The sequence below is a fragment of the Euprymna scolopes genome, chromosome 26, assembly GCF_053919585.1.
Source record: "Euprymna scolopes isolate OS-2025 chromosome 26, ASM5391958v1, whole genome shotgun sequence".
NCBI lineage: Eukaryota > Metazoa > Mollusca > Cephalopoda > Sepiida > Sepiolidae > Euprymna > Euprymna scolopes.
In genome coordinates, this window is record NC_136507.1 from 72,059,469 (window position 1) to 72,085,965 (window position 26,497).

Below are 26,497 nucleotides of genomic sequence, written 5' to 3' on the forward strand. Positions count from 1 at the left end.
TGGAGCGGTAGAAGGATCCCACCATTTTCCCAGCAACCTTGGCCACAGACTTGATGTATGTGTTCCATTTAAGATCAGGTGTAAAGGTCAAACCCAGGAGCTTATCAAAGCCTGGGGCCTCCCTTAGACGAGAGCCATCCATTTCAATTGATGCCAGATGGGGATCAGAGCGTTTATGATGTAGATATAGGAGCTTGGTCTTAGATGCATTAAAGGTAACCAGCCACCTCTTTCCCCACTGTACCACGCGCTCAAGATCAGAGGAGAGTGAATCAGAGAGAACATCATCATTTACAGCCTTTGATGTGTTGCCATAGATGGTCGTGTAATCAGCATAGATGTCAACGAAAGATTTTAGTATGTGTTTTGGGAGATAATTGATGTAGATCAGGAAAAGAGTTGGGCCCAGTCTGGACCCCTGAGGGATTCCAGCATTAATACTGTGGGCCTCTGATTTTTGCCCATCAACCACTACTCTTATGAGCCTATCTGAGAGAAATGACTTAATGATAGAGAAAACATTTCCAGTTATACCGTAGCTGGAAATCTTGTGTAGTAGGCCTTTATGCCAAACCTTATCGAAGGCCTTTGATATGTCAAGAGCAATTGCCCTAGAAATGAAGCCTTTGTCGAGAGATTCACTAATCCTATGAGATATAACCGTTAGCACATCTGCTGTAGATCTAGCAGAGCGGAAACCATATTGCGTGTCGCTAAGAAGGTTATTTCTGCTGAGGTGGTTGACTACTTCTCTATTTATTGCGGATTCCAGCAACTTACTCATGACACACAGGAGACTTATTGGTCTGTACTGAGAGGGGGATGACTTATCTCCTGAATTCTTAAATACAGGGCATACTGATGAGGTTTTCCAGGGTGTTGGGAATCACTTTTCCTTAAGGCAACGCTTAAACAGTTTGGAAAGTATGGGGGCAAGTTCTGGTTGTAATTTTTTTAACACTATAATTGGAATACCGTTGGGACCAGTTGCTTTACTGGAGTCAAGATTCTTGATTAGCTTGGCGACCTCATGCACAGATATTTGTATGTTGCATAGCATGTTGTCTGTTATAGGAGGGAATATGGGGAGTTGATGGCCTTTGTCACACAGGGTAGAATTTGCCGTAAAGTTTTTGGCAAATAGTTTGGCCTTGTCGGATGCTGTCAAGATGACCTCTGGTCCATTGATAATGGTTGGGATAGAACGCACGTTTCTGTTCAGGATACTGTTTGCTATTTGCCAGAACTGGTGGGAACCAAGCCACTGCTCAGCTACTTTGGACTTTACGGATTGCATTTTTTATTCATCTATTACGTTGGTAGCTATGGAAAAAGTGATTTCTGTGTGCGATGGCAGCAGCACATTCAGGGGAGAACCATGGCTGGCTGTTAGGTTTTTGTTGGAATTTTTTGGATGGTATGAATTGGTCTATGCCTACAAGTAACCATTCAGTCAGGTCTGATACTATAGAGGACATCCTTTTTAAACATGGAATGGAGATGGAGATCAGATATGAATGTACGGAAGCTATCCCAGTCCGCCATAGAGTATCGGTATACAGTACGGTGGAGAGGTACGTCTGTAGATATGACTAAGAAAGGTGTTGGGGGTGAAATGGAAGAAGGGAAAATGCACGAATGTTCGATTCGTATCACGAGCACTTTCGATTCTTGGTCTGGTCATCTTCAGCCAGTAGAAAATAAATAATGATCAAAAAGCTGAACAAATGAAAAAAATACAAATAAAAACAGTTGGTAACACAGTATATGTTTGTTTGTTTGCTTGTTTTACGGCATATCAACCCTTTTTAGGTTATTTAATGCCAATCTAGTGATTTTGAAGAACAATTTTTTTAATAGGGTATATTTGTTTTTTTGTTTTTTTAAGGCCGTTTCTATTCAACCCATAATTGGGACCCTTACAGGTACTACCACTCAGGGTCAGAGTGGACCTGGGAGCAATCGGATATAGTTTAAGGTCATATCCAGAACCCATAGTGTATGACGTCGTTCAATGTTACACAATAAATCGTTGTAGTCCTCGAAGAGCGTTTTACAATTTAAATTCCGGAACGCCAGTGTTGAATACTATTTAGAATTTTTTAAATCATAATTTGTTAAAACCAAATTAACAATAAATAATTTAAAAAGAAGTATCAACTAAATCTGTTACAAAAAATTATAGCAAGAACCATTTCAGCATTTAATGTATACTGTTTTGTTTTGGTTTCATTTTCTGCGGGACACTTAGATTCTTGCCAGAATACAATAAATAATGAATAAATAAACTATCGGTTTATGTTAGGTTTTTGTTGGAATTATATTTTTTTTTACCCTTTTTTGTTTGTTGGCTTCTTTGCTAAATATCCCAAATGGAATTCATTCTTATTTATGAAAAAGAATGGCAATTAAGAATCGGAACTAATTGTTCTCAGGGACGTAATTATATTTTACCAAGAATTGGAAGAAAAAAAAGGTTATTAAGAAGTTTAATCTATTGTTCTAAGTGGAGTAACTCTGTTTTATTTCGAATAATAAAAAAAATACTTGATGAAATTACGTTATTTTCGGAATATGACATCTTCTTTCTGTAACAAGTATGTACATCATACTGATTTTGCTGTATTTTCCTTATTAGTAACACTATTTTATTTGGAATCGCCAAAAAATAATTTTTTTAACAATTTCTAGATGGCTGCTATTAAAACAACATTATCTTGCACAAATTAGTTAAGTTATTTCATTTAATGTAACAAAGTTTTGTAACGTTAATAAAGAAAAATGTAAATGCGAATATATTGTAATTTAAAAAAAAAAGACATTCAAGTGAAAGAAAAAATGATTTTTTCAACTTTAGTAAAATAGAATTATCTCCCTTATAATAAGAGGTAAAAATTCCCAATAACCACATTTTATATTGTTTATAAAAAACGAAATGCATTATAACAGATTTAATCTCATAATAGGGTTTTAATTTACTAACATTTTTAATATAGTAATTGGAAAATAATACAACAGCTGTGTTCTTAAAACTAACACTTACAAAATCGAGTTAATGTGTAATTTAGCGGCGTAAATTATTTGACAGACATAAAACCATAAAAAAACATACTATTTTTATATAAAACACATTGGTAAATGTGTAGTTTCACGGCGTAAATTATTTGAACGACACAAAATTATAAAAACTATTTATTTTATATAAAACACATTATTAGACCCAAAGACTGAAATAAAACGCGAAAAAAAATTCATTTTTACTATTTTTTCATTATTGCGGTCTTGAATGTTGTACATTTAGTCTAATAAGACTAAATGTACAACATTCGAGACCGCAAAATTGCTTTTAAAATTTAGCTTTTCTAAAATTTGACACATTGGACTTTTTTTAAGATCAAATTTGGCCTGTTTTACGCTTTTACAAAAATAAAACAATGTGGCGGCCAAAAACTGTTTCATGAAAGAGCATAAAAAAGGGCAAATTTGGCTTTAAAAAGTTGGATTTTTTTAAAATAATAAACGTGTTTGTTTTTCAGATATAATTTTATGTTTATTGGCTAGATAAATGTATAAAGATTCTTGTAACAATAAGTTTTATTCTATTTTATTCTTTAAAAGGATATTTCAAAGATACACCACACAGAGATTTATCAAAAAAGTTCATTTTGTTTTACAATCGAAAACATTGACTTGAACTTCGTTGTTGGATTTTAAAAATAATAAACATGGTTTTCATATGTAATTTTATGTTTATTCGCTAGATGAAAATGTAAAAATAAATTGTTTTTTTTTTCTGTAGTAACTTGAAAAGTTGTTTTTATAACAGAATGAAATTTTTGGCATCCTGGCATACTATTTGGCATCCTGGCGTGCTGGTGTCCCTAAAAAGAATGACCTGTTTTATGTTTTTTTTGTCTGTCAAATAATTTACGCGGCTAAACTACAAATAAACCGAAAATCTATTTTATTAGCTTTAAAATAAAAGCAAATATATTTAAAATATTTTTTCTTAATATAACTGGAGGGGGTGGGGCATCCCAAAATACACATCTCCTTCAATATTCTATATGTATATATATATATATATATATATATATATATATATATATATATATATATATGTGATATAAAAAGTTTGAAAAAGTTGTGAAGCGAGCGACCGCTTCTCTGAAAGAAGCCTTTGGTAGACATACAGAAAAAGCAAACACACATACATACATACATACATACATACATACATACATTTTCGCTTTTATATTTATAGAAGATATAAAAGCGAAAATGTATTTATGTTTGTATGTATGTATGTTTGGATGTCTGCTAAAAACTTTCAACAGACGCGACGAAAATTTACAAACTCGGCCTCACATCGAAGCTCCATCCTTTGCTCGAAAAATATAAAAAAATTGGCCAAAAACGTTAACTTTTTCACCCAGAAATCGACAACTTTCGACAGGTGGGGGGGGGTCAACAAAAACGGTCCTCTCGTGACAATGACCGATTCTATAAATGTGTCAGTTGACGTCGTGACCTGATTTACTTTAAATAGTTGAAAAACCAAACAAATTTCATGTATGTCGCGTTAGCTCAGTTGGTTAAGGCCTTAGTTCATTATCTAAATGTTTTGGGTTCGAATCGTGGTGTGAGATATTTTTTTGTTTTTTTTTTCGATTTTTTAAATTTTAATATCGAAACAGGCTCATTTAAGCCATTTTCCACGTGTTCGTTTTTCTGTTTTCATCGTTCGTTTGCCTTAGGTTAGTTTTATTTGTGTCCCCCCCCCGCTTATGTGTTAACGTTGTTTTCTTTTTTTACTTCACTTATAACAAACAAACCTACGTCGTCGGTCGTCGTCATAACGCTCGCTGACTTCCGGCCGCGCACCTGTCAATTTGGTTCTTAAATAAATTCAAACATCTTTCACTAACTCATTCTGGCTGGCCGATTTTATTTTCAAACTTCGCCTCAGGGCTTCGGGTTCGACCCCCCCCCCACACACACACACCTGGGTTCATTTGTATTTAACACCACACACACCTCCAAACACCCGGGCATCGCCGGGTACCCCCTGCTAGTATTCTTTATAAAAAACGAAATGCATTATAACAGATTTAATCTTGTTACAGGGTTTCAAATTACTAATATTTTTAATATAATAATTGGAAAAATTAATACAACAGCTGTGTTCTTAAAACTAACACTTAGAAAATCGACTTAATTTGTAGTTTAGCGGCGTAAATTATTTGACAGACATAAAACCATAAAAAAAAACAGAATACTTTTATATAAAACACATTGGTAAATGTGTAGTTTCACGGCGCAGATTATTTGACAGACAAAACATTATAAAAACTATTTACTTTATATAAAACACAATATTAGACCCAAAAGCTGAAATAAAACCAGAAAAAAAAAATCTTTTTTTTTTTTCCATTCTTATTAGACTACATTAACGACATTCAAGACCGCCAAATTGCGTTTCAAAATTTTGCTTTTCTAAAATTTGACACATGGGACTTTTTAGGTCAAATTTGGCCTTTTTTACGCTTTTACAAAAAAATTAAATAAAATAAAAAATATGGCAGCCAAAAACTGTTTCATGAAAGAGTATAAAAAAGGGCAAATTTGGCTTTAAAAAGTTGGATTTTTTAAAAATAATAAACATGTTTTTTTTATATATATAATTTTATGTTTATTGTCTAGATAAATGTATAAAGATTCTTGTAAAAGTAAATTTTATTCATTTTTATTCATTAGAAAAAAATATGTCAGCAGTCAGTACGCCACACAGATATTCATCAAAAAAGTTTTTTTGTTTTAGAAGCAAGACATCGTATTCAGCTTTGTTGTTGGATTTTAAAAATAATAAACGTGTTTTTTTTTATTCAGATATAATTTTGTTTATTGGCTAGATAAATGTATAAAGATTCTTGTAACAATAAGTTTTATTCTATTTTATTTTTCAAAAGGATATTTCAAAGATACACCACACAGAGATTTATCAAATAAGTTCATTTTGTTTTACAATCAAAAACATTGGCTTCAACTTCGTTGTTGGATTTTAAAAATAATAAACATGGTTTTTCATATGTAATTTTATGTTTATTCGCGAGATGAAAATGTAAAAATAATTTTTTTTTTTTTCTGTAGAAAGTTGAAAAGTTGTTTTTATAACAGAATGAAATTTTTGGCGTCCTGGCGTGCTGAATGACCTGTTTTATGGTTTTTTGTCTGTCAAATAATTTACGCTGCTAAACTACAAATGAACCGAAAATCTATTTTATTTGCTTTAAAAAAAAAAAAAAAAGCAAATATATTTAAAATATTTTTTCTTAATATCACTGGAGGAGGGCATCCCAAGATACACATCTCCTTCAAGAACAATCCTCAAATCTATTTTTTTATAGATATTTCCTAGTTATTTAATTTACCTATCTTGTCTAAATTGCTAATTTTACGAGTATCGTTTGTTTCTAAAATTATTAAATTGGACCAAATTGTTATAATAACAAAAATTACTGTGTGCTTGTTAAGATAGAGTCGAGAGATTAATTTTTTTTTTAAATGTGGTTTCAAGCAAAAAACAACGGTACTTACTTGTCATGTCGAAAATAGTAATATAGCCAAAAGTTACGAAAATTCATTGAGTAGAGAAACTGCTGTCATGTTTGTAGAAAAAAAAGAAGTCTATAGCTACCAGCTAATGTCATTCATTACAGTTGCGAATATAGAGATAAGTATGTTCCCTTTATTCACGATCTTCAATGTGTTCACATCCAGAGAAAATGAAATTTACCGAAGTTTCCGTAAAGATTACATTCAGCTATAAATAATTTTCTATTTAGTGAATTTTCGTCATTTTTTTATATATTACTATTTTCGACATGACAAGTAAGTACAGTTATTATTGCTTAAAACCACATATTTAGATAAATCGACCCAATCTTTACAAGCACTCTAATTTAGTTAAGATAGTGCTTTCAATAGTAGCCATCTTAAAGCGGAAAACTATCATGATATCTTCGTTGTTATGGCTTGTCAACAAGTGTGCGCGAAGGAAAAGAACTAGCATCCGGAAAAAAGTTCGAAACATATTTTTACTTCATAAGATTTTTCTCTTTCTTTTTCGTCGGGTTAGAATTTCAAATTATTTTTGTTTAACAGGTAGAAAACAAATACGCCCCCACCCCCGTTTTAACGATAATAAAACCATTAGTCGTGTCAAGACTTTTAAGTATATTTCTAGTTTCACTTTGGATGCGATCGTAAAAAAAAAAAGTAAAACTCTAGATCTCATTTTTTTAACAGAATAATCATTTTACATTAAATAAAAACACTAAAACATTATCCAGTTAGGTAGAAAAGTAACTTACCTTGGTTTTGATGACAGCTGTTAGTTATATATTTGTTTTTTTGACAACTTTTTCGTACGTTTGTGGATTCTAATACAACCCAATAATATCTAGAGAAACAGTTATGGCTACTCTTTCCGAGTGTTCACGGATGGCCAATTGTGAAAATATAGTTGTCGTCAAGTTTCTCGGGTCTTTGTTTACTTTCGTTTTCTACTAATCGTTCTGCTTCATGATGAATGCCCTGGAAAAGTCCCTTCTAGTTTATCAGTTTAAAAATATGAATTCGAAAATTTCAGAATTTTGGCTTCTTACAAAAAATAAAAAATAAAACAAAATAAATAAACTTTATTTTTTATTGATTTAATTTTACTTTATTTAATAAAGTAAAATTTGATTTCCCTTTTTTTTTTACATAGGCATCACCACATTATCAAGGCCAAGAGGCCACTCAAGGATAAGGGTTAAAGAGTGTACAGTAGAAATTGGACAATATAGTAATCATTAGTAATGAAAATTTGGTAAATTTGATAACTTATACGGAACGGCTCATCAAGAACTTATTTACGTTAGACTTGAAGACAACCATATTGTAGTCAGCCGGAAAGCAGGAAAACGGAAGACAATTCCACAGGCGTGCAGTTCTAAGAAAGAAGCTTTGTTCATGGAATCTACGTTTAGGTTTAGGCACAGATAAAGAGTGGGGGGAATTATTGATAGTGTTTACAGCTAGACGAGTGTTTCTTGTGAAAGTTTGGCGAGGGGGGACCATAGATTGAAGCTCAGTCGCACACTTTCCATGAAAACAACGATACATCAGAGACAAACTCGCAACATCTCTTCTGTGAGATAGAGGTTGCAAGAACGAGAAAAGGACATCTCCTACGAGGCTACGAAATCTATTTTGAACTCTATCAAGGCAGGCCAAGTCCTTTCTAGCAGCTCCTGCCCAGATGTGGCAACAGTATTCCATCCTTGGACGTACCTGGCTCTTATATAGATAGAGAATAGCATCAGCAGTGAGATATCTACCGGATCGATAGAAAGATCCCACCATTTTTCCAGCGGCCTTGGCAACAGATTTGATGTACGTGTTCCATTTAAGATCAGGAGTAATGGTCAAGCCAAGAAGTTTGTCAAAACTTGAGGCCTCCTGAAGACGAGAGCCATCCATTTCAATTGATGCCAGATGTGGATCAGAATGTTGATGATGTAAAGAGAGAAGCTTGGTTTTAGATGCATTAAAAGTAACCAGCCACTCCTTATCCCATTGAACTACGTGCTCAAGATCAGAGGAGAGAGAATTGGAGAGAACTTGGTCGTTTACTTAGATGTGCTACCATAAATGGTAGTGTCATCAGCATAAATGTCTATAAATGATGTAAGGATGTGATTTGGAAGATCATTAATGTAGATCAGGAAAAGAGTTGGGTCCAGGATGGACCCCTGAGGGACACCGGCATTAATACTGTGAGCTTCTGATTTTTGCCCCTCAACTACTACTCTTATGAACCTATCAGAAAGAAATGATTTAATAATTGAGAAGACATTTCCAGCAATACCATAGCTAGAGATCTTATGAAGTAAACCTTTATGCCATACCCTATCAAAGGCCTTAGATATGTCAAGAGCAATTGCCCTAGAAAGGTTGCCTCCGTCGAGAGATTTGCTAATCCTATGAGATATAACTGTAAGCACATCTGCTGTAGATCTAGCAGAACGGAAACCATATTGAGTGTCACTAAGAAGGTTATTTTTGTTGAGATGATTGATTACTTCTGTATTTAACACAGATTCCAGCAACTTACTCATGACGCACAGGAGACTTATTGGCCTTACTGAGAGGGGGATGAGCGATCACCTGAATTCTTGAATACAGAGCATACTGATGAAATTTTCCAGGGAGATGGGAAACTATTCTCCTTAAGACAATGTTTAAACAGTTTTGTAAGTATGGGCGCTAGTTCAGGTTGAAGTTTTTTTGAGTACTATAATTGGAATACCGTCAGGGCCAGTTGCTTTACTGGAATCAAGGTTTTTGATTAGCTTGGCAACATCACGTACAGATATACGTATATCACATAGCGTGTTTTCTGATACAGGAGGAAATATTGGGGGTTGGCGGCCTTGATCCCAAAGGGTAGAATTAGCTGCAAAGTTCTTGACAAAGAGTTTGGCTTTGTCTGATGCTGATGAGATTACCTCAGGTCCATTGATAATAGTTGGGATGGAGCACACGCTTCTCTTCAGGATTCTGTTTGCTATTTGCCAAAACTGGTGGGAACCAAGCCGCTGCTCAGCTACTTTAGACTTAACAGATTGAGCATACAACTCTCTTGCATTCTTTATTACTTTCTTACAATGGTTGCTGGTAGTCCTGAAAGCGACTTTAGTTCCCATACATCTATTACGTTGGAAACAGTGGAAAAAGTGATTTCTGTGCGCAATGGCAGCAGCACATTCTGGAGAGAACCATGGCTGGCTGTTAGGTTTTTGCTGAAACTTTTTCGAGGGTATGAAACGGTCAATACCTACAATTAACCATTCCGTCAGGTCTAATACTATAGAGGACACATCCTTTTTAAACATGGAATGCATAGGTAGATCAGATATAAATGTACGGAAGCTATCCCAGTCAGCCTTAGTGTATCGATATACTGTACGATGGAGAGGTACGTCTGGGGACTTATTACATTTCATTTTTATCTTAATTGATATAACAGAGTAGTCGGAAGAGCCAAGAGGCGACAGAACAGAAACTGAACATAGTTCAGTGCAAGTTGTGAGAAAAAGGTCTATTAGGCTCGCATACTGGCCGTCATTGTCGGGCACACGGGTAGGTTCCTGAACAATCTGAGTGAGGTCATAGGCAATGGAGAAATCATGACAGAACCTCCCCTCATCATCGGTCTTGTTAGAGTGGGTCAACCATTCGACGTTGTGAACATTGAAGTCACCACATACGTGAATGTTAGCTGAAGGATAAGCAGATAAGACTTGGTCAATTTTCTCAGATATGCTTTGAAAGATAGTAACTCCGCTGTTATGGGGGCGATAGAGAGTAAATATAAATACTGTAGTGTGAGCTAAAGCAACCCGGAAGCACATATAGGGTAAGTTAGGATCTTCCCTGGAGATGTCCCTACCACATGGAAAGCTATCCCTAATATAGGCACATATTCCATGCCCATGGCGATCTTGGGGGTCAGATTTAGAAGTTAAGTTAGAGTATCCTTTAATTGCGAACTCTTCTAGCGAAATAGCCTGTCCAATGCCAGTTTCACTTAAAAATAAAAGGTCTGGTTTAGTCTCCTGTAATTGGGTTTCAACCTCTGGAAGGTTAGAACGTAGACCCCTGATGTTGGAGAAGGAGACATGGTAGTAGGGGTCTACGTTGGAAGTTGGAGAACCGGGTTTAATCGTGTATTTTTTCTTGAAACTTGTCATGATGAAATTTTGGAATTTGTGGACTAACAATTACCCACTAGTATGGCATCGAGAGGCCCCACCAGAAACTACTGCGTGGTCCAGAATCCATTCACCAAATGGCAATACAGCAGCCCCAGTACTTTGCGCCTGCTGATAAGACAGCCTCCTTAGTGGTTAATCCAAGGTTCGGGTCCCTGACTATCAGGCGGATAACATCAGCCCAGACAAAACGTTTACCTCCAGCACCCTTACTAGTGACATGGCTACAAGGATAGACATAGAAACAGAAAATTTCCACCATCTCTGCCAACTGTTCGCGCAAAAAACTGCCAACCTAGAAAACAGCTTTTTCTTCTCCCTTTGTCAGAAAAATCACTCATTAAAAAATGAAGACTGAGGGACAAATAAGAAGAAGCGAGAGTAACAGGAGCTGCCGATAATGCATCCACAATGCGTTTTCTACTCTCCATTAAAAAAAAAAAAAAAAAATTATTAAGTATTGTACTTAATAAAAGTCCAACGGATGTGTTTAAGGGAAAGTATGGTGATAGATTCCCCTCTCACGAACTAGAAATGAGTACAAATTCATAATCTATTTTTGCAATCAACTTGGTAGATGAATAAACATTTATGGAAGAGAAAAAAAAAAAGCTAGCATTTAATAAAACAGAAATACATAAATTAAATACTGAAATAAAATGGAGTTATTAATATTTGAATCTAAAAATAAAAAGTATGATTAAAATTGAAATCACTTATCTCAACAAAAACACGTCCGTCTCCAAAATGTAAACTGAAGTGAGAAATTTAAGTTAACAGCGTTCAAAAGATGTTTTTTTTTTTAAATTAACCGTTAAAAGAAAAGCGTGATTTTATTCTGAACATTAGCTAGTCACGTTTTAAGAAACTTACGATATAAAAGAAAAGCGGATGGGGGGGGGGGTTCTTCCGAAAGTTAGTTGGTGGTGTTATAAGTAATTGCGAGATAAGATGGAAGCCAGCGTAATTTAGGAGTGTTGACTGAATAATAAAAAAAAAATACTTGATCAAATTACGTGATTTTTGGAATATGACATCTTCTTTCTGTAACAAGTATGTACATCATACTGATTTTGCTGTATTTTCCTTATTAGTAACACTATTTTATTTGGTATCCCCCAAAAATAATTCTTTTAACAATTTCTAGATGGCTGCTATTAAAACAACATTATCTTACACAAATTAGTTAAGTTATTTCATTTAATGTAACAAAGTTTTGTAACGTTAATAAAGAAAAATGTAAATGCGAATATATTGTAATTTTTAAAAAAAAAAGACATTCAAGTGAAAGAAAAAATGATTTTTTCAACTTTAGTAAAATAGAATTATCTCCCTTACAATAAGAGGTAAAAATTCCCAATAACCACATTTTATATTGTTTATAAAAAACGAAATGCATTATAACAGATTTAATCTCATAATAGGGTTTTAATTTACTAACATTTTTAATATAGTAATTGGAAAATAATACAACAGCTGTGTTCTTAAAACTAACACTTACAAAATCGAGTTAATGTGTAATTTAGCGGCGTCAATTATTTGACAGACATAAAACCATAAAAAAACATACTATTTTTATATAAAACACATTGGTAAATGTGTAGTTTCACGGCGTAAATTATTTTTACAGATAAAAAATTATAACAACTATTTACTTTATATAAAACACATTATTAGACCCAAAGACTGAAATAAAACCAGAAAAAAAATCATTTTTATTATCTTTTCATCATTCTTATTAGACCGCCAAAGTGCGTTTACAATTATGCTTTTCTAAAATTTGACACATGGGACTTTTTAAGGTCAAATTTTGTCTTTTTTACGCTTTTATAAAAAATAAAAAATATGGCGGCCAAATACTGTTTCATGAAAGAGCGTAAAAAAGGGCAAATTTGGCCTTTAAAAGTCGTTTTTTTTTAAAATGATAAACGTGTTTTTTTTTTCAGATATAATTTTATGTTTATTGGCTAGATAAATGTATAAAGATTCTTGTAAAAGTAAATTTTATTCATTTTTATACATTAGAAAAAAAATATGTCAGCAGTACGCCACACAGATATTCATCAAAAAAGTTTTTTTTGTTTTAGAAGCAAGACATCGAATTCAGAGAGAGAGAGAGAGAGAGAGAGAGAGAGAGAGGGAGAGAGAGAGAGATCGTATACCGGTCTCTTCTCTCTTTTCAAATATCTTTTCATTTACTACAATTTTATTAACTTACAAAGGTTAATTGTGGGTTTAATACTAACTTATCATGGTGGAATCACTTCTTCCGGCCTAGGCGAATAACCCATGGAATTTTATTACTGCTAGGTGTCTTTAGAATATACATTGCTAGAGAGGGCAGGGGTACAAGGGTAATATAAAACTATAACAGTATATACACTGCTGATCAAAAATTTAAGACCACTTAAAAATCTATAAAATAAAACTTTTTTTTTAAGGGTAGATTTTAAACTCTTCCGACTTAAGGTTACCAATTCTACAATCTAAAAGGTTATGCAAACAAAAGGCTACATTCCAAAGATTTATTTTTAAAATTTATATTTTTAATAAATTAGGCTTTTTACACATTATCAAAATTATAAGACCAGAGACAAGAATTCTATTAAAATTGTACAAAAGTGTATGAAACGTGTATGAAAACATTCAACAATCAAACTTAATAAAATGAGTTCTACCTCCACCGCTTTTGATGACTTCAAAAATTCTTTGGGGCATACTAGAAATAAGGGTTTCCATTAAGGTGCGGGGGATCTTGCTCCAGTTTCTGAAGATGGCTTCACGAAGTTCATTTTTGTTGAATATTGTTTGCCATTTCGATAAACCTCTCTTGTCATCCATCCCCAAACATTTTCAATTGAGTTCAAGTCCAGTGAGTATGTAGGATGTCCCAAGAGATGGACTCCATTTTCAATGTAGAAAGCTCAAGATCCATTCAACCGCATGTATAGATAAAATAAGATGGGATAAAGAATAGACAATCTAACACATATGGATCAATATGGAACCCGAAAAAAAAAATTATTCTGTTTTTTTGCAAGATGTTGTAAAGAAGCACAGAATATTTCGATATACAATCATGAGTAGTGGATGCAAGAGTTCAAATTGCACAGAATATTTAGATATACAATCATGAGTAGTGGATGCAAGAGTTTAAATTGCACAGAATATTTAGATATACAATCATGAGTAGTGGATGCAAGAGTTTAAATTGCACAGAATATTTAGATATACAATCATGAGTAGTGGATGCAAGAGTTTAAATTGCACAGAATATTTAAATATACAATCATGAGTAGTGGATGCAAGAGTTCAAATTGCACAGAATATTTAGATATACAATCATGAGTAGTGGATGCAAGAGTTTAAATTGCACAGAATATTTAGATATACAATCATGAGTAGTGGATGCAAGAGTTCAAATTGCACAGAATATTTAGATATACAATCATGAGTAGTGGATGCAAGAGTTCAAATTGCACAGAATATTTAGATATACAATCATGAGTAGTGGATGCAAGGGTTCAAATTGCGCAGAAGCATATAAAAAAAAGTAGGACAATAAGGAACGATAGGAGGAAAGTTTAAATTTTCTGTTAAAATTTGAACTTTTACTGTTTTTAAATTTTTACTAGTTTAAAAGGAATATTGAAATTCCTTGGTTTGTAGGTAGTGAAAGTAACCCATTATAGAATTAATATTTATTTGAAGAAATTGGAATTCATAAAGTTTAATTATAAAATAGAAGCTAACCATATTTAAAAAGAATTTTATGGATTTATTGTTATTTTTGCACCAAATCTTCAGTTTTCATCTTCAGCCAGTTATATACAACTCAGGGCAGACATTTTTTGTTCAAGTTGAAGCATTGAATCCATGTTTACAGTAAGAGCCATACGAAGACGATCCCAGTCGCTTTTCTGTGTGAAATCAATCGGAACACGAGATTGAAGAATTTGGGGAATCTCACAATTCTTAAGGATAATAGGGATAACCGTTTTTTCTTTTGATTTGCTTTTAAGCATAGAATTAATACAAACGTCTTTGAATAGTTCCATCCATTTGTTATTATCGTTATTTGGTGTGAAGATTATCAGGAGCTTACGACTGTTATTAATCCCATTCAGCATACTGTCTAATATTCTCTCACCAGGTATAAAATCACGACTTGGAAAACAACCTTTAAATGCAAAAAAAAAAAAAAAAGAGTCATAAACACAATAATCAAGGCTATGACTAAAATAAACTGTATACCTAAGGCAACAAACTCTCAAGGACGCTGATTCAAAGAATATTTTAAATAAAAAGAGATTTTGGAAATTTCACAAGAGTAACAGAGCCGAATTGACTAAAATCGTTTTTTGTTAGTTTATCAAAATAAAGTTTGAATTATTATTTAAGTCAATAACGATACAGTTATTAGGATCTTCTATAAATAGAAAAAAGAAAATGCAAAAAATAATGTTATTTCAAGCTGAATCGTTACTGAGTGACGAACCAAGATGGATCGAGAGATGGATTGATAGACAGAGCTTTGTATAGAGTTGCATGGACACATATTAGAATGAATCCATTCTTAAGTTGCGTCTATTCAGTCTGTGTATTTAGTGACGATAATATCATTTCAAACTTTCTTTATATTTTTTTTTTCAGATATATGATAAAAATGTAAATAAAGAACATCTAATTTTCTGAAAAACAAAAATACAACGAAGAAAATTTTAAATGATATTATCATAAATATATTATCTAAATGATATTATCTAAATACACAGATTGAATGGACACATATTAAGAAAGGATTCATTTGAAGATGCGTCTATGCACCTCTATACCAGCCTGTCTGTTAATCCATTTCTCAATCTGTTTTGATTCGTCACTAGTATAATTCAGCTTGAAATCACATTTTTGTTGCTAAATACACAAATTAAATGGATGCATCTTAAGAAAGGATTCTTAGATACATCCAAGCATTACTATAATAAGCTTTGTCTATCAATCCACCTCTTGATCCACCTAAATAATATAAATTCTGTTTCTTTTTAGTATAAACAGAAAACACTCACCTCGAAAGTTGATTACATTATCATATTCTTCCAGTTGTGGCCGCAGCATAAAATTCACCCATTCCTTGTCTTTTTCTGAATGCAAAACAAAGAAATCGTACTCAAAACTTTCTGGGTTTTCCGATGCCTGAATCTCTGCTGGTCCATTTATGTCGGATTCTTGATTGTTTCCTTCTTGAAGCTTCATTTTAAATCGTTCTCTCATGTCGTCACACCCACTAAACCCTGACTGCAGTATTTCGTTGACAATGTCTTCACAGCCTCTTGCATCCCACTCGATCATGTTTTCAATTAAATTAGACAGCATTTCTGGAAAGTCTGTCTTCATGGTTTTGAGAGCATCTGTTACCCATTTGTCACACTCCCTTTGCTTTGCTTCTTTTAGCATGTAGCGGAATTCACTCAGCAAATTTCTATCTTTGCTCTCATCGTAAAAACACATAAAACTATTGCAAAGATGTGAAAAGCAGTTAGAATAATGTTTGTTCCACTTATTCAATTCCAGTGACGTTTTTATAGACTCAATAGATTTTCTATATTCACTTATAAACAGATAATACTTTCCAAGTTCAGCGTAGATCCTCGCGTCTTTATTTATGTCTCTTTTGTTGAGTGTCTCGTGGAGAATTTCTAGGGCTTCGTAGATGAAATCTATGTTCTTGCAACCGAAACTCATAGCTGAATTTCTAATAGGCATAGCTCTTTCAAAGCAAATCTGGGCCATCTGAAACATACAATACTGAGTACATTTCGATTGAAGGCAAACTTCTCCGTCCATATAAGCCAGCGTCAAATATTTATTGATTTCTGCTTCATCAGATTTCTCATCTATCAGATTTTTGCTATGAAAATAATATGCAGCTCTTCGGCTTGAATAGGAGAACCAGCTGATATCTTTATCTGGAAACATTTCTATGGATTTATTATAGATGTCTATTGCTTCCAAATATTGTTGCCTATTAGACTTAATACGTCCATATCTTTGCAAAACTATATTGTCATCTGGGCAAAGCCGTATTGCTTTGCTTTCTAGAGACTCCAGATTTTGAACTTTCTTTGTAACACACTCTGACATGTGATTGTTGCTGATATTATGTTTTCGTGACGTATATAGCTGGACAAAAAAGATGCATGACTTGGCAAGATATATTTTTAGAGGTTTCTCGAGTTTTTCAATTGAGGTAAGGCTATCAATCACATATGAATGATCTTCCAAGGCTTTTATACAATTATCAGAGCGGGTACCAATGTTGCCGCCTTCTCTATTTCTCCAAGTATCCAGTCTGCTCCGAGCAATGGCGAGGTTATGCTTCCACGTTGAAATTTCTTCCTTGGAACAATTCAATTCTTGCAGTTTTCCAATTCCCTTCTCAAATTTTTCAATGGCCTTTTCTTTTGCTTTGATTTTTTTCTCATGGGCTGTCTCAGGAATTGCGTTGAGTACTTTGTAGGCTTCAACAACCAAATTGTTAGCCTTTATTAATTGTTCGGTATGATTATCTTCCAAATTAAAGAGTCTCCAGCTATCTTTTAAGAGAAATTTGGGGTTTTTATTATGGTCATCTGCCCAATCATATGTCAGCGCATTTGCCTGGCCCAATATACTTCTCGCTTGACATAACGGATTATTTTTATGAGAATCAAGCTGAATTTTATATTTGTTAGCATCCTTCTCACGACCCATTTCTTTGTAGACATAAATTAGATCAGCAAGGGCATTTAATTCATCTGGATGCTGGCTAATTAACTCTTCCAACATCAAACGTGCTCTCTTTCGACCTATGTCTATGTGGAAAAACTGAAGGGCCAGCATATTGCGAATTGCTGGCTTTATGTAATTGGGTTCGATTTCGGCATAGTGTGTAAACTGCTTCCTGTCGATGTTCAAATAATGGCTGCTAAGTTTCTTTTGAATATTTAAACCGAGATCAAACAATCCTGGCTTGAAACTCTTTTTTGAGGCGATCATGCTGAAAGTAGAGAAAAGTTAAAATGATATAAACTTTGTTTTGCATATTTAATAAACAATTTTATTTTGTTGTCAATTCTGTGTTATTTTCCTTCAGATAATATGCATAAATAGACAAATGATTCCGAATGAAATATTAAAATTATGAAATGTCATAATAGTATAATCTATCTATCTTCTATATATATAAAAGCCAAACGTCTGTGTGTATGTATGTATGTTTGTTTGTAACGCTAAAACTTTTGAAAGACAGAACCAAACTTGACAAATTTGGTATCATATCGAAGCCCAATCACCCGGATGACAAATATCGAAATTTCACATCAAACAGACCACTAGAAGTTGGTCAACTGATCAGTTATCTTCGAGGGGGGCCCCCAAAAAACCTGTCATTATATATATAAAAGACAAATGTTTGTTTGTAACGCTAAAACTTGAGATGAAATATATCTCTCCCCTAAGAATAAAACATATTTTCAATATCTGCTTTTGTTTTTTCATTGTTTATACGGTCCCGAGCAACGCCGGGTAGTCCTGCTAGTCTATATATATAAAAGCCAAACGTCTGTGTGTATGTATGTTTGTTTGTAACGCTAAAACTTTTGAAAGACGGAACCAAACTTGACAAATTTGGTATCATATCGAAGCCCCATCACCTGGATGACAAATATCGAAATTTCACGTCAAACGGACCACTTGAAGTTGGTCAACTGATCAGTTATCTTCGAGGGGGGGGCCCCCAAAAAAACCTGTCATTATCTATATATATAAAAGACAAATGTTTGTTTGTAACGCTAAAACTTGAGATGAAAGATTCCTCTCCCCTAAGAATAAAACATATGTTCAATATCTGCTTTTGTTTTTTCATTGTTTATACGGTCCCGAGCAACGCCGGGTAGCCCTGCTAGTCTTCTATATATATAAAAGCCAAACGTCTGTGTGTATGTATGTATGTTTGTTTGTAACGCTAAAACTTTTGAAAGACGGAACCAAACTTGACAAATTTGGTATCATATCGAAGCCCCATCACCCGGATGACAAATATCGAAATTTCACGTCAAACGGACCACTAGAAGTTGGTCAACTGATCAGTTATCTTCGAGGGGGGCCCCCAAAAAACCTGTCATTATCTATATATATAAAAGACAAATGTTTGTTTGTAACGCTAAAACTTGAGATGAAAGATTCCTCTCCCCTAAGAATAAAACATATGTTCAATATCTGCTTTTGTTTTTTCATTTAATAAACAATTTTATTTTGTTGTCAATTCTACTTTTGACCTCTATACACATTTTTTCATCTTGAGTGATACAAAAAAAAATAATGACTTTATGTTCCAATAATACATTACTTTCGGTTCCAGTGAGATGCCATTTTGTAAAAGTTTCTATTCTAGCACTTCAAATGTATTTTTCTCCACATTATATGCATAATACTAAATAGATTTTAACTCTAAATGGTTCCTAGTGTAATGTTTTAAAAAATAAAACCATTTTTATTACCTACACACAATTTTTGATACAGTTTTTGGACATGACAAAAAAAATTAATTGTTGTTATAGTTATCTTGTGTTTTCCATGATATAAGTGTTGTTTAAATTTTAAAATTAAATATGTATATTATATGTTTAAAAGCCAAATTACAACACAAAGATTTTGTAAAATAAACAAACATTTATTTGTTTAAAATTAATAATTTTCCCATGATACATTTTCCTCAGAATAATTTTTTTAAATTTTCCATGCCATGAAGGTATTAAAACAAAAAGAATTTAGTAGTAAAAACATCTGCGTGTCTTTCTTCAATGGTGATATTTTTTAATTTCTGGGAGTGAATGTATGCCAACAATGGTTTTTTTTGTTCAAAAGCCGCACCAGCACCTATACTTTATCACATTCTGCTTAGGTATACGACTTCAACATTTAACCTTTTTTTTTTTTTAAATCCAATATTTATTTAAATACCTGGAGTTTAATTAGAATTACACTTATTTAAAAAAAATAAAAATACAGAAAAATCTTTAAGATTCACATACTTGTCATGGAACAAAGATGTCATATTCCAAAAATTACGTATATTGATTAAGTAGCTTTTTTTACATCGGAAAATACTATTCATGCTATTTGGATTCATCGGACTGCTGTTCTCATATTGAGTGTGATTTTCACAATGTTTCGGTCGATATAACCTCCGACCTTGTTCAGGTGTATTTTGTTGAACTCAGAAATGTTTGTCGAACTCAGGAATTTGGACGGAATTTTGAACAGAACCCTTTATTTACTTCATGGGGGTAGCATGCTCTTGTTCCATCAGACATGACTGGATAGAGGTCCTAAGTAATTCAAAATTGTATTTTTCGGTCGCTCACGCTGAGGATTGAACCGTCAGCCTTCAGGAGAATATCACTTTTTACAATTGATTTTTCCAAGGACTCTAACCACTGCACCACAAGTTCTTGCAGAGTACTTAGAAAAATCAATTGTAAAAAGTGATATTCTCCTGAAGGTTGACGGTTCAATCCTCAGCGTGAGCGACCGAAAAATACAATTACGAATTACTTAGGACCGCTATTCAGTCATAGCTGACAGAATAAGAGCATGCTACCCCCGTGAAGTAGATAAAGGGTTCCGCTTGAAATTCCGTCCAAACAATTCCCTACAACCCTAAGGGTAATGGCCAATGTGAAAGATATAATAGCATTATTTGGAAGACTGTTCAATTGGCTGCATCAAATAATGGATGTTTGGTTGATAATTGGGAAAATCTCCTTCCTGTCACATTATACGCCATTCGATCCCTATTGTGCATCACTACAAATGCCACCCCACACGTGACGGTGTTCGGCAGAAGTTTTACTTCCATCTTGGTTCTCTCGACCTGGTACTGTGTTTCTGAGACAACATGCACGTTACACCAAGAATGATCCCTTGGTGAAGTTGCCCATTCCCATTTTTTTAATCAATTTGATTAATTGCCTGTTTTAGTTGGGGACCCATCGCAGTGCACTGAGAGGAAGCTTCACATGCCTCCCCACAGTGATTTGCCTACAATACATCATAGTAGTTTACATTGCACTGTAGAGAATCTACTTTTGATTTTCTAAAATTATTTTTATATAATGGCTTGAATTAAAGTTTAAAATGCAAAAGTCAAGTATTATGCTTCAATTGTACTTTAAACAGAAACATTAATTTCGAATGCTCCCCTGTCATATCAAAGAACATACTATAGATTTTATATGCCGATCCTTTCTGCTTGTGCAGTAATAATACTTCTCAAATGCACTTGTGATGTTAAGCTGTATAAAGTGTTAACTTTAGTTAAAATCGCCTACTCCTTCTTTCATCGGATTTTTTCGATTATCATTCCGGTATAAAACCTATCTAAGAACACTGCCATAGACATGAAGTGCATTTGTGTGAAATTTTTTAAAAATCGGACCAGCCTTTTAGGAGTCCATAGGGAACGAACTAACACACACACACACACACACACACACACACACACACACACACACACACACACCACACACACACACACAAAGTTCCTTTTATGTGATAGATAGATAGATAGATAGATAGATAGATAGATAGATAGATCTGCGGACCTTGATATGTGGTGGGTGAGTGGGTGACCCCTTTGTAAAAAAAAAAAAAAAAAAAAAATGATAGATTAATCTCGGATCAAAATTAAACTCGGTTGTTTTCGTTGAGTTTACGAAAAAAAAAATAGTGCCTTTTTTCTTTGTTATCGAAATCAACAGAAGGCGTCTATTTTTATTATGTGTGATATAGAGGCGTGTCTCCGCCGCTAGGAATGTTTGTGATGTTTATAAACAAATTGGTGCAAACTGCAACAGCTTTACAAGTTTCACTTTTGCTGCAAACTTAGAAATAATCATGGCTACTCTTTCCGAGAATTCACAGATGACAAAGTGTGAAAAACAATTAGTCATAAACCTGTGATGTTTCAGAAAAAAAAAAAAATAGTCAATCAACTAATATTTTGATCATTTAAATTATTTATTGAAATGGGTTTTAAGAACTTAAATTTGCTTAAATGATGTTTTAATATTATTATTATTATTATTATTATTATTATTATTATTATTATTGACTCACATGGAGCTTTCACACAGGTCAACAAACGATCTGATTGGAAACCTGTGGTATTCTCTGGAAGCTGAGTGACAACAAGTCTCCCCAAACGTCCAGCCCTCTCCACCTCCTTCGATAGCATTTGCAAATGAATTTGCATCATCGCAACAGCCGCTTACCATTGATTTCTCGCTGGTAGTGGCCATTGGTTTATACTGGAATTTGAGTGGCACTCAGCTTCCCAAGGTCCCAGTTCTCTTTGCGCTTGTCCAGCCGAGGTCTGGTTGACGCTCGCTCCTCGGTCTTTCAGTCCTTATTGACCCTTCTCGACCCTTTGGTATCATATTTTTTTTTTACATAAAAATGAATTAAATGATCCTAATTATGATATAATAAAATTATTAATTTTTATGTAAATTATAAAATTATTAATTCCATCTACTAACTAACTAACTAATGAATTAATTTTATTCAAACAATTTTCACTACATAAATATATGCAAATAATAGGGGGGAAATAAGTTCAATCCAGCGACTGACACCCTTTCTAACTCAACAATAAACAACAACATATGCAAATAATAAATAAAATATTTATCAATATTCAAATTTTATTTTTAGCTGCAATATTTTAAGTCTAAAAAATTCTTATTTTTTTACTTTGCTAGAATATCTTGTTCTTTACTTTTCCAGGTTGAATTTCTTGTCCTTTACTTTTCCAGGTTTAATAAAATCTTAAGAATATTACTTTTCATGCGCGCATTTTTCCATATAATCCATGATTTTTCCAGGCATTGCTATTGTATTAATATATAAATTTATAATATTTATTAATAATTGTCAAAAAAAATTAGCTCTCAAACACACATTTATGCAATATTTATCATTCAATCACAGTAGTTCCGAGCCAGGGTCTCTACTGAGACTGCGGTTCATGAATTCGTGATCTGTATAGAGCGTAAACTAACAAAAAAGAAGATGGCACTCGGTGTCTTTTTAGATATCGTTGGAGCTTTTGACAACATACCCTTCAGTAGTATGTTCAAGTCGCTACGAGAACTCAATGTGCCACCAGCACTCATCCGATGGATTGAGTATATGGTGAGGCACAGAACAGTTCAAGTAGAACTACTGAGGGCAACTGTTAAAAGGGAAGTAGTTAAATGAAACCCCCAAAGTGGGATTTTATCACCTTTACTATGGAACTGTATGCTGAATCCTCTTTTAAAGGAGTTTAAAAATAGGAATATTTATGCCCAGGCTGATGCTGATGACATCGCAGTGCTGGTCACGGGTTCAAAAGCATCATTGGTCAGACGCATTGCCAAAATGGCATTAAATATTCATTTTATTATTAATATTAAATATTTCATTTCTTCTAATAAAATAAAATAAAAACTAAACCTTTTATTTTATCCAAGTTTCATTGTCATCGACATTTAAAGTGACATCTGCTTTTATCCTTTTTTTTTAATTTACCTTTAAAAATCTTTAAACTATTTTCAGTATTTCCGAGTCAGTTTAAATAAAGTTGTGTTGTTTTTTCTTTCATTTCTTCTACTAAAATAAAATAAAAACTAAACCTTTTATTTTATCCATTTTTTTTTCTGGCTTCTTCTGATTGTCTCTGCCACTCTCACTAGTATTTTCTTCTTTTTAGTCTTTTAAGTTCACATGTATTATTCGACTTATTTACTTCCGAAACTAGGCAAGCAGGTTCACTGCTGCTGATGATAATATGGACAAGACACGATCTCACAGCAGCAGCAGCAGCAGCAACAACAGCTCTAAGAGTAGTAGTTATAATAATAACTTGGAACCGGCGAATTATTAGCATATTAATAGTTCGATTTTCATCGGTTTTTAATTTTAAAAAAAACAAAAACATTACACGTTATTGAACCTAAAATCTTTCCACCAATCCCGGCTCTATACCCGTTACGGTAACATATAACATTTTCAATTTAATTTCGAATCACAGTAGTTGTTATGAAATGATTACATTTTTCATCAAATGTGATAACGAAAAATTTGAGTTCATTCAAAGAATATGAATATCATAGAATTCACTAATATTTTTAATCGATAAATTCACCATTTTTTTGCTATAAAATCATAAGGAGAGTTAAAAAAAAATTAGTTATTAAAAAAAAGTTCGGTTTTTTTAATTATAAAAAAAAAAAAACGATACACGGGATTGAACCTAAAATCTTTCCACCAACCCCCGGTACTCTAACCGTTAAGCTAACATGTCATACTGGCCAAATTGCAGTAAAAAATATTTATATACAAAAAAAAGTTATGCAAAATAAAAAAAAGCGTTAGTCACTTATGTATGTACTTACTCTCCTGTTTGTGAACCCACATATTTTGTTGTAACTTTTTTTCTACTGAACCAATTTTCGAATTTTTTTTTTCAAAATGTAGCTAATGAGGTGTTCTATCCAACTATATAACCTGTTTGAAATTTGGTTGCGAATGGAATTAGTGGTGGGGGTTTGAATGTGTCTCGATTCATTCAATTTCGGACTTAAGCATATATTCAACCAACCACTACCGTGGTTGAATGATATCACAAATTGAAGAGAAAAGGTCAATAAATAATATATTCAAATTTAAAACAAAAAAAGTAGTGTTTTTTAGAAATTTACCTGTAAAGTCCGAAGTTTAAAACCTTTTTTTTAAAAAAAAACACGTTGTTTATTTATTTATTTATTTTTTTTGTTTGTTTTTTTTTTTTAATGAAACCTTGGTCCTTGCTCCTTTAATTGAAAAAGAATTAGGGCTTCAATTACATTTTTCGAGGAGTTATAAGCTTGGAAAGACGGGGTGGAATTATTCACTATTTTTCACGAAATTTCTGACACACCTAACGTAACGTCGTATTTCATCTATCTTGCCTTAATTGCTAATTTTACGAGTATTCTTTGTTTATAAAATTATTAACCAAATTGTTATAATAATTAAAACTATTGTGTGCTTGTTAAGATAGAGTCGACAGATAGATTTTTTTAAATGTGGTTTTAAGCAAAAACAACGGTACTTACTTGTCATGTCGAAAACAGTAATATAGCCAAAAGTTACGAAAATTCATCGAGTAGAGCAACTGCATGTTTGTAGAAAAAAAAGAAGAAGTCTATCTCTATCGGCTAACGTCATTCATTACAGTTGCGAAAAAAGAGATAAGTATGCCCCAGTTATTCACCGTCTTCAAGGTATTCACATCTAGAGAAAATGAAATTTACCCGAAGTTTCCGGAAAGATTACTTTTAGCTATAAATAATTTTCTACTTCGTGAATTTTCGTCATTTTTTGATATATTACTATTTTCGACCTGACAAGTAAGTACAGTTATTATTGCTTAAAACCACATATTTAGATAAATCGACCCAATCTTTACAAGCACAGCACTCTAATTTAGTTAAGATAGTGCTTTCAATAGTAGCCATCTTAAAGCGGAAAACTATCATCATATCTTCGTTGTTATGGCTTGTCAACAAGTGTGCGCGAAGGAAAAGAACTAGCATCCGGGAAAAAGCTCGAAACATATTTTTACTTTATAAGATTTTTCTCTTTCTTTTTCGTCTAGTTAGAATTTCAAATTATTCTTGTTTAACAGGTAGGAAACAAATACGCCCCTTCCCCCCCCCCCCCGTTTTAACGATAATAAAACCATTAGTTGTATCAAGACTTTTAAGTATATTTCTAGTTTCACTTTGGATGCGATCGTGAAAAAAAAAAAAAACGTGTAACTAGCGCTCATTTTTAAACCGAATAATCATTTTACATTAAATAAAAACACAAAAAAAATTATCCAGTTAGGTAGAAAAGTAACTTACCTTGACTTTGATAACATCTGTTCGTTATATATTTGTTTTTTGACAACTTTTTCGTACGTTTGTGGATTCTAATACAACTTAATAATATCTAGAGAAACAGTTATGGCTACTCCTTCCGAGTCACAGATGGCCAATTGTGAAAATATAGTTGCCGTCAAGTTTCTCGGGTCTTTGTTTACTTTCGTTTTCTACTAATCGTTCTTCTTCATGATGAATGCCATGGAAAAGGCCCTTCTAATTAGTGTTTATCAGTTTAAAAATATGAATTCGAAAATTTCAGAATTTTGGCTTGTTACAAAAAGAAAAAAATAATTAAATAAAGAAATAAACTTTATTTTTATTTATTTAATTTTACGGGTTTGTATTATTATACATATATATTCGAAAAAGTTGTCAAAAAACAAATATATAACAAATAAATGTCACGGTAACATATATTGAGCGAGTTTTTAACAGTATTTATCCAGTTTTTTTATTTATAACACCTTTTCCCAAACTTACCGTGTTAAAGAGAGAGTCAGACGCCATCTGGAATTTTCCAATACATCGGTAAACACGAAAAATATATCCAGTTTGGTAGAAAAGTAACTTATCTTGCCTTTGATAACATTTATTTGTTATATATTTGTTTTTTGGCAACTTTTTCGAATCTATGTGTACAGTAATACAACCCCAATTTTACTTTATTTCATAAAGTAAAATTTG

At 33.1% G+C, this 26,497-nt stretch overlaps 2 protein-coding genes across 2 annotated transcripts in view; both read right to left on the reverse strand.

The window, feature by feature from the left end:
- The window catches only part of LOC145248169 (uncharacterized), a 32,119-nt gene extending 24,617 nt beyond the window's left edge, over positions 1–7,502 (reverse strand). Inside the window, exon 1 of the mRNA XM_080110008.1 lies at positions 7,374–7,502. The gene's annotated coding sequence lies outside the window, so the exon portion shown is untranslated. The remainder of the gene's footprint in view (positions 1–7,373) is intronic.
- Positions 7,503–14,511: 7,009 nt separating this feature from the next.
- Positions 14,512–25,945, reverse strand: LOC145248168 (uncharacterized). Its single transcript, XM_080110007.1, has 3 exons — positions 25,793–25,945; positions 15,887–17,856; positions 14,512–15,000 (listed from the first exon to the last, which is right to left on the reverse strand). Exons 1-3 carry the CDS (start codon positions 25,807–25,809, stop codon positions 14,645–14,647), a joined length of 2,343 nt encoding a protein of 780 aa, XP_079966133.1. The 5' UTR covers positions 25,810–25,945; the 3' UTR covers positions 14,512–14,644.
- Positions 25,946–26,497: the final 552 nt, after the last annotated feature.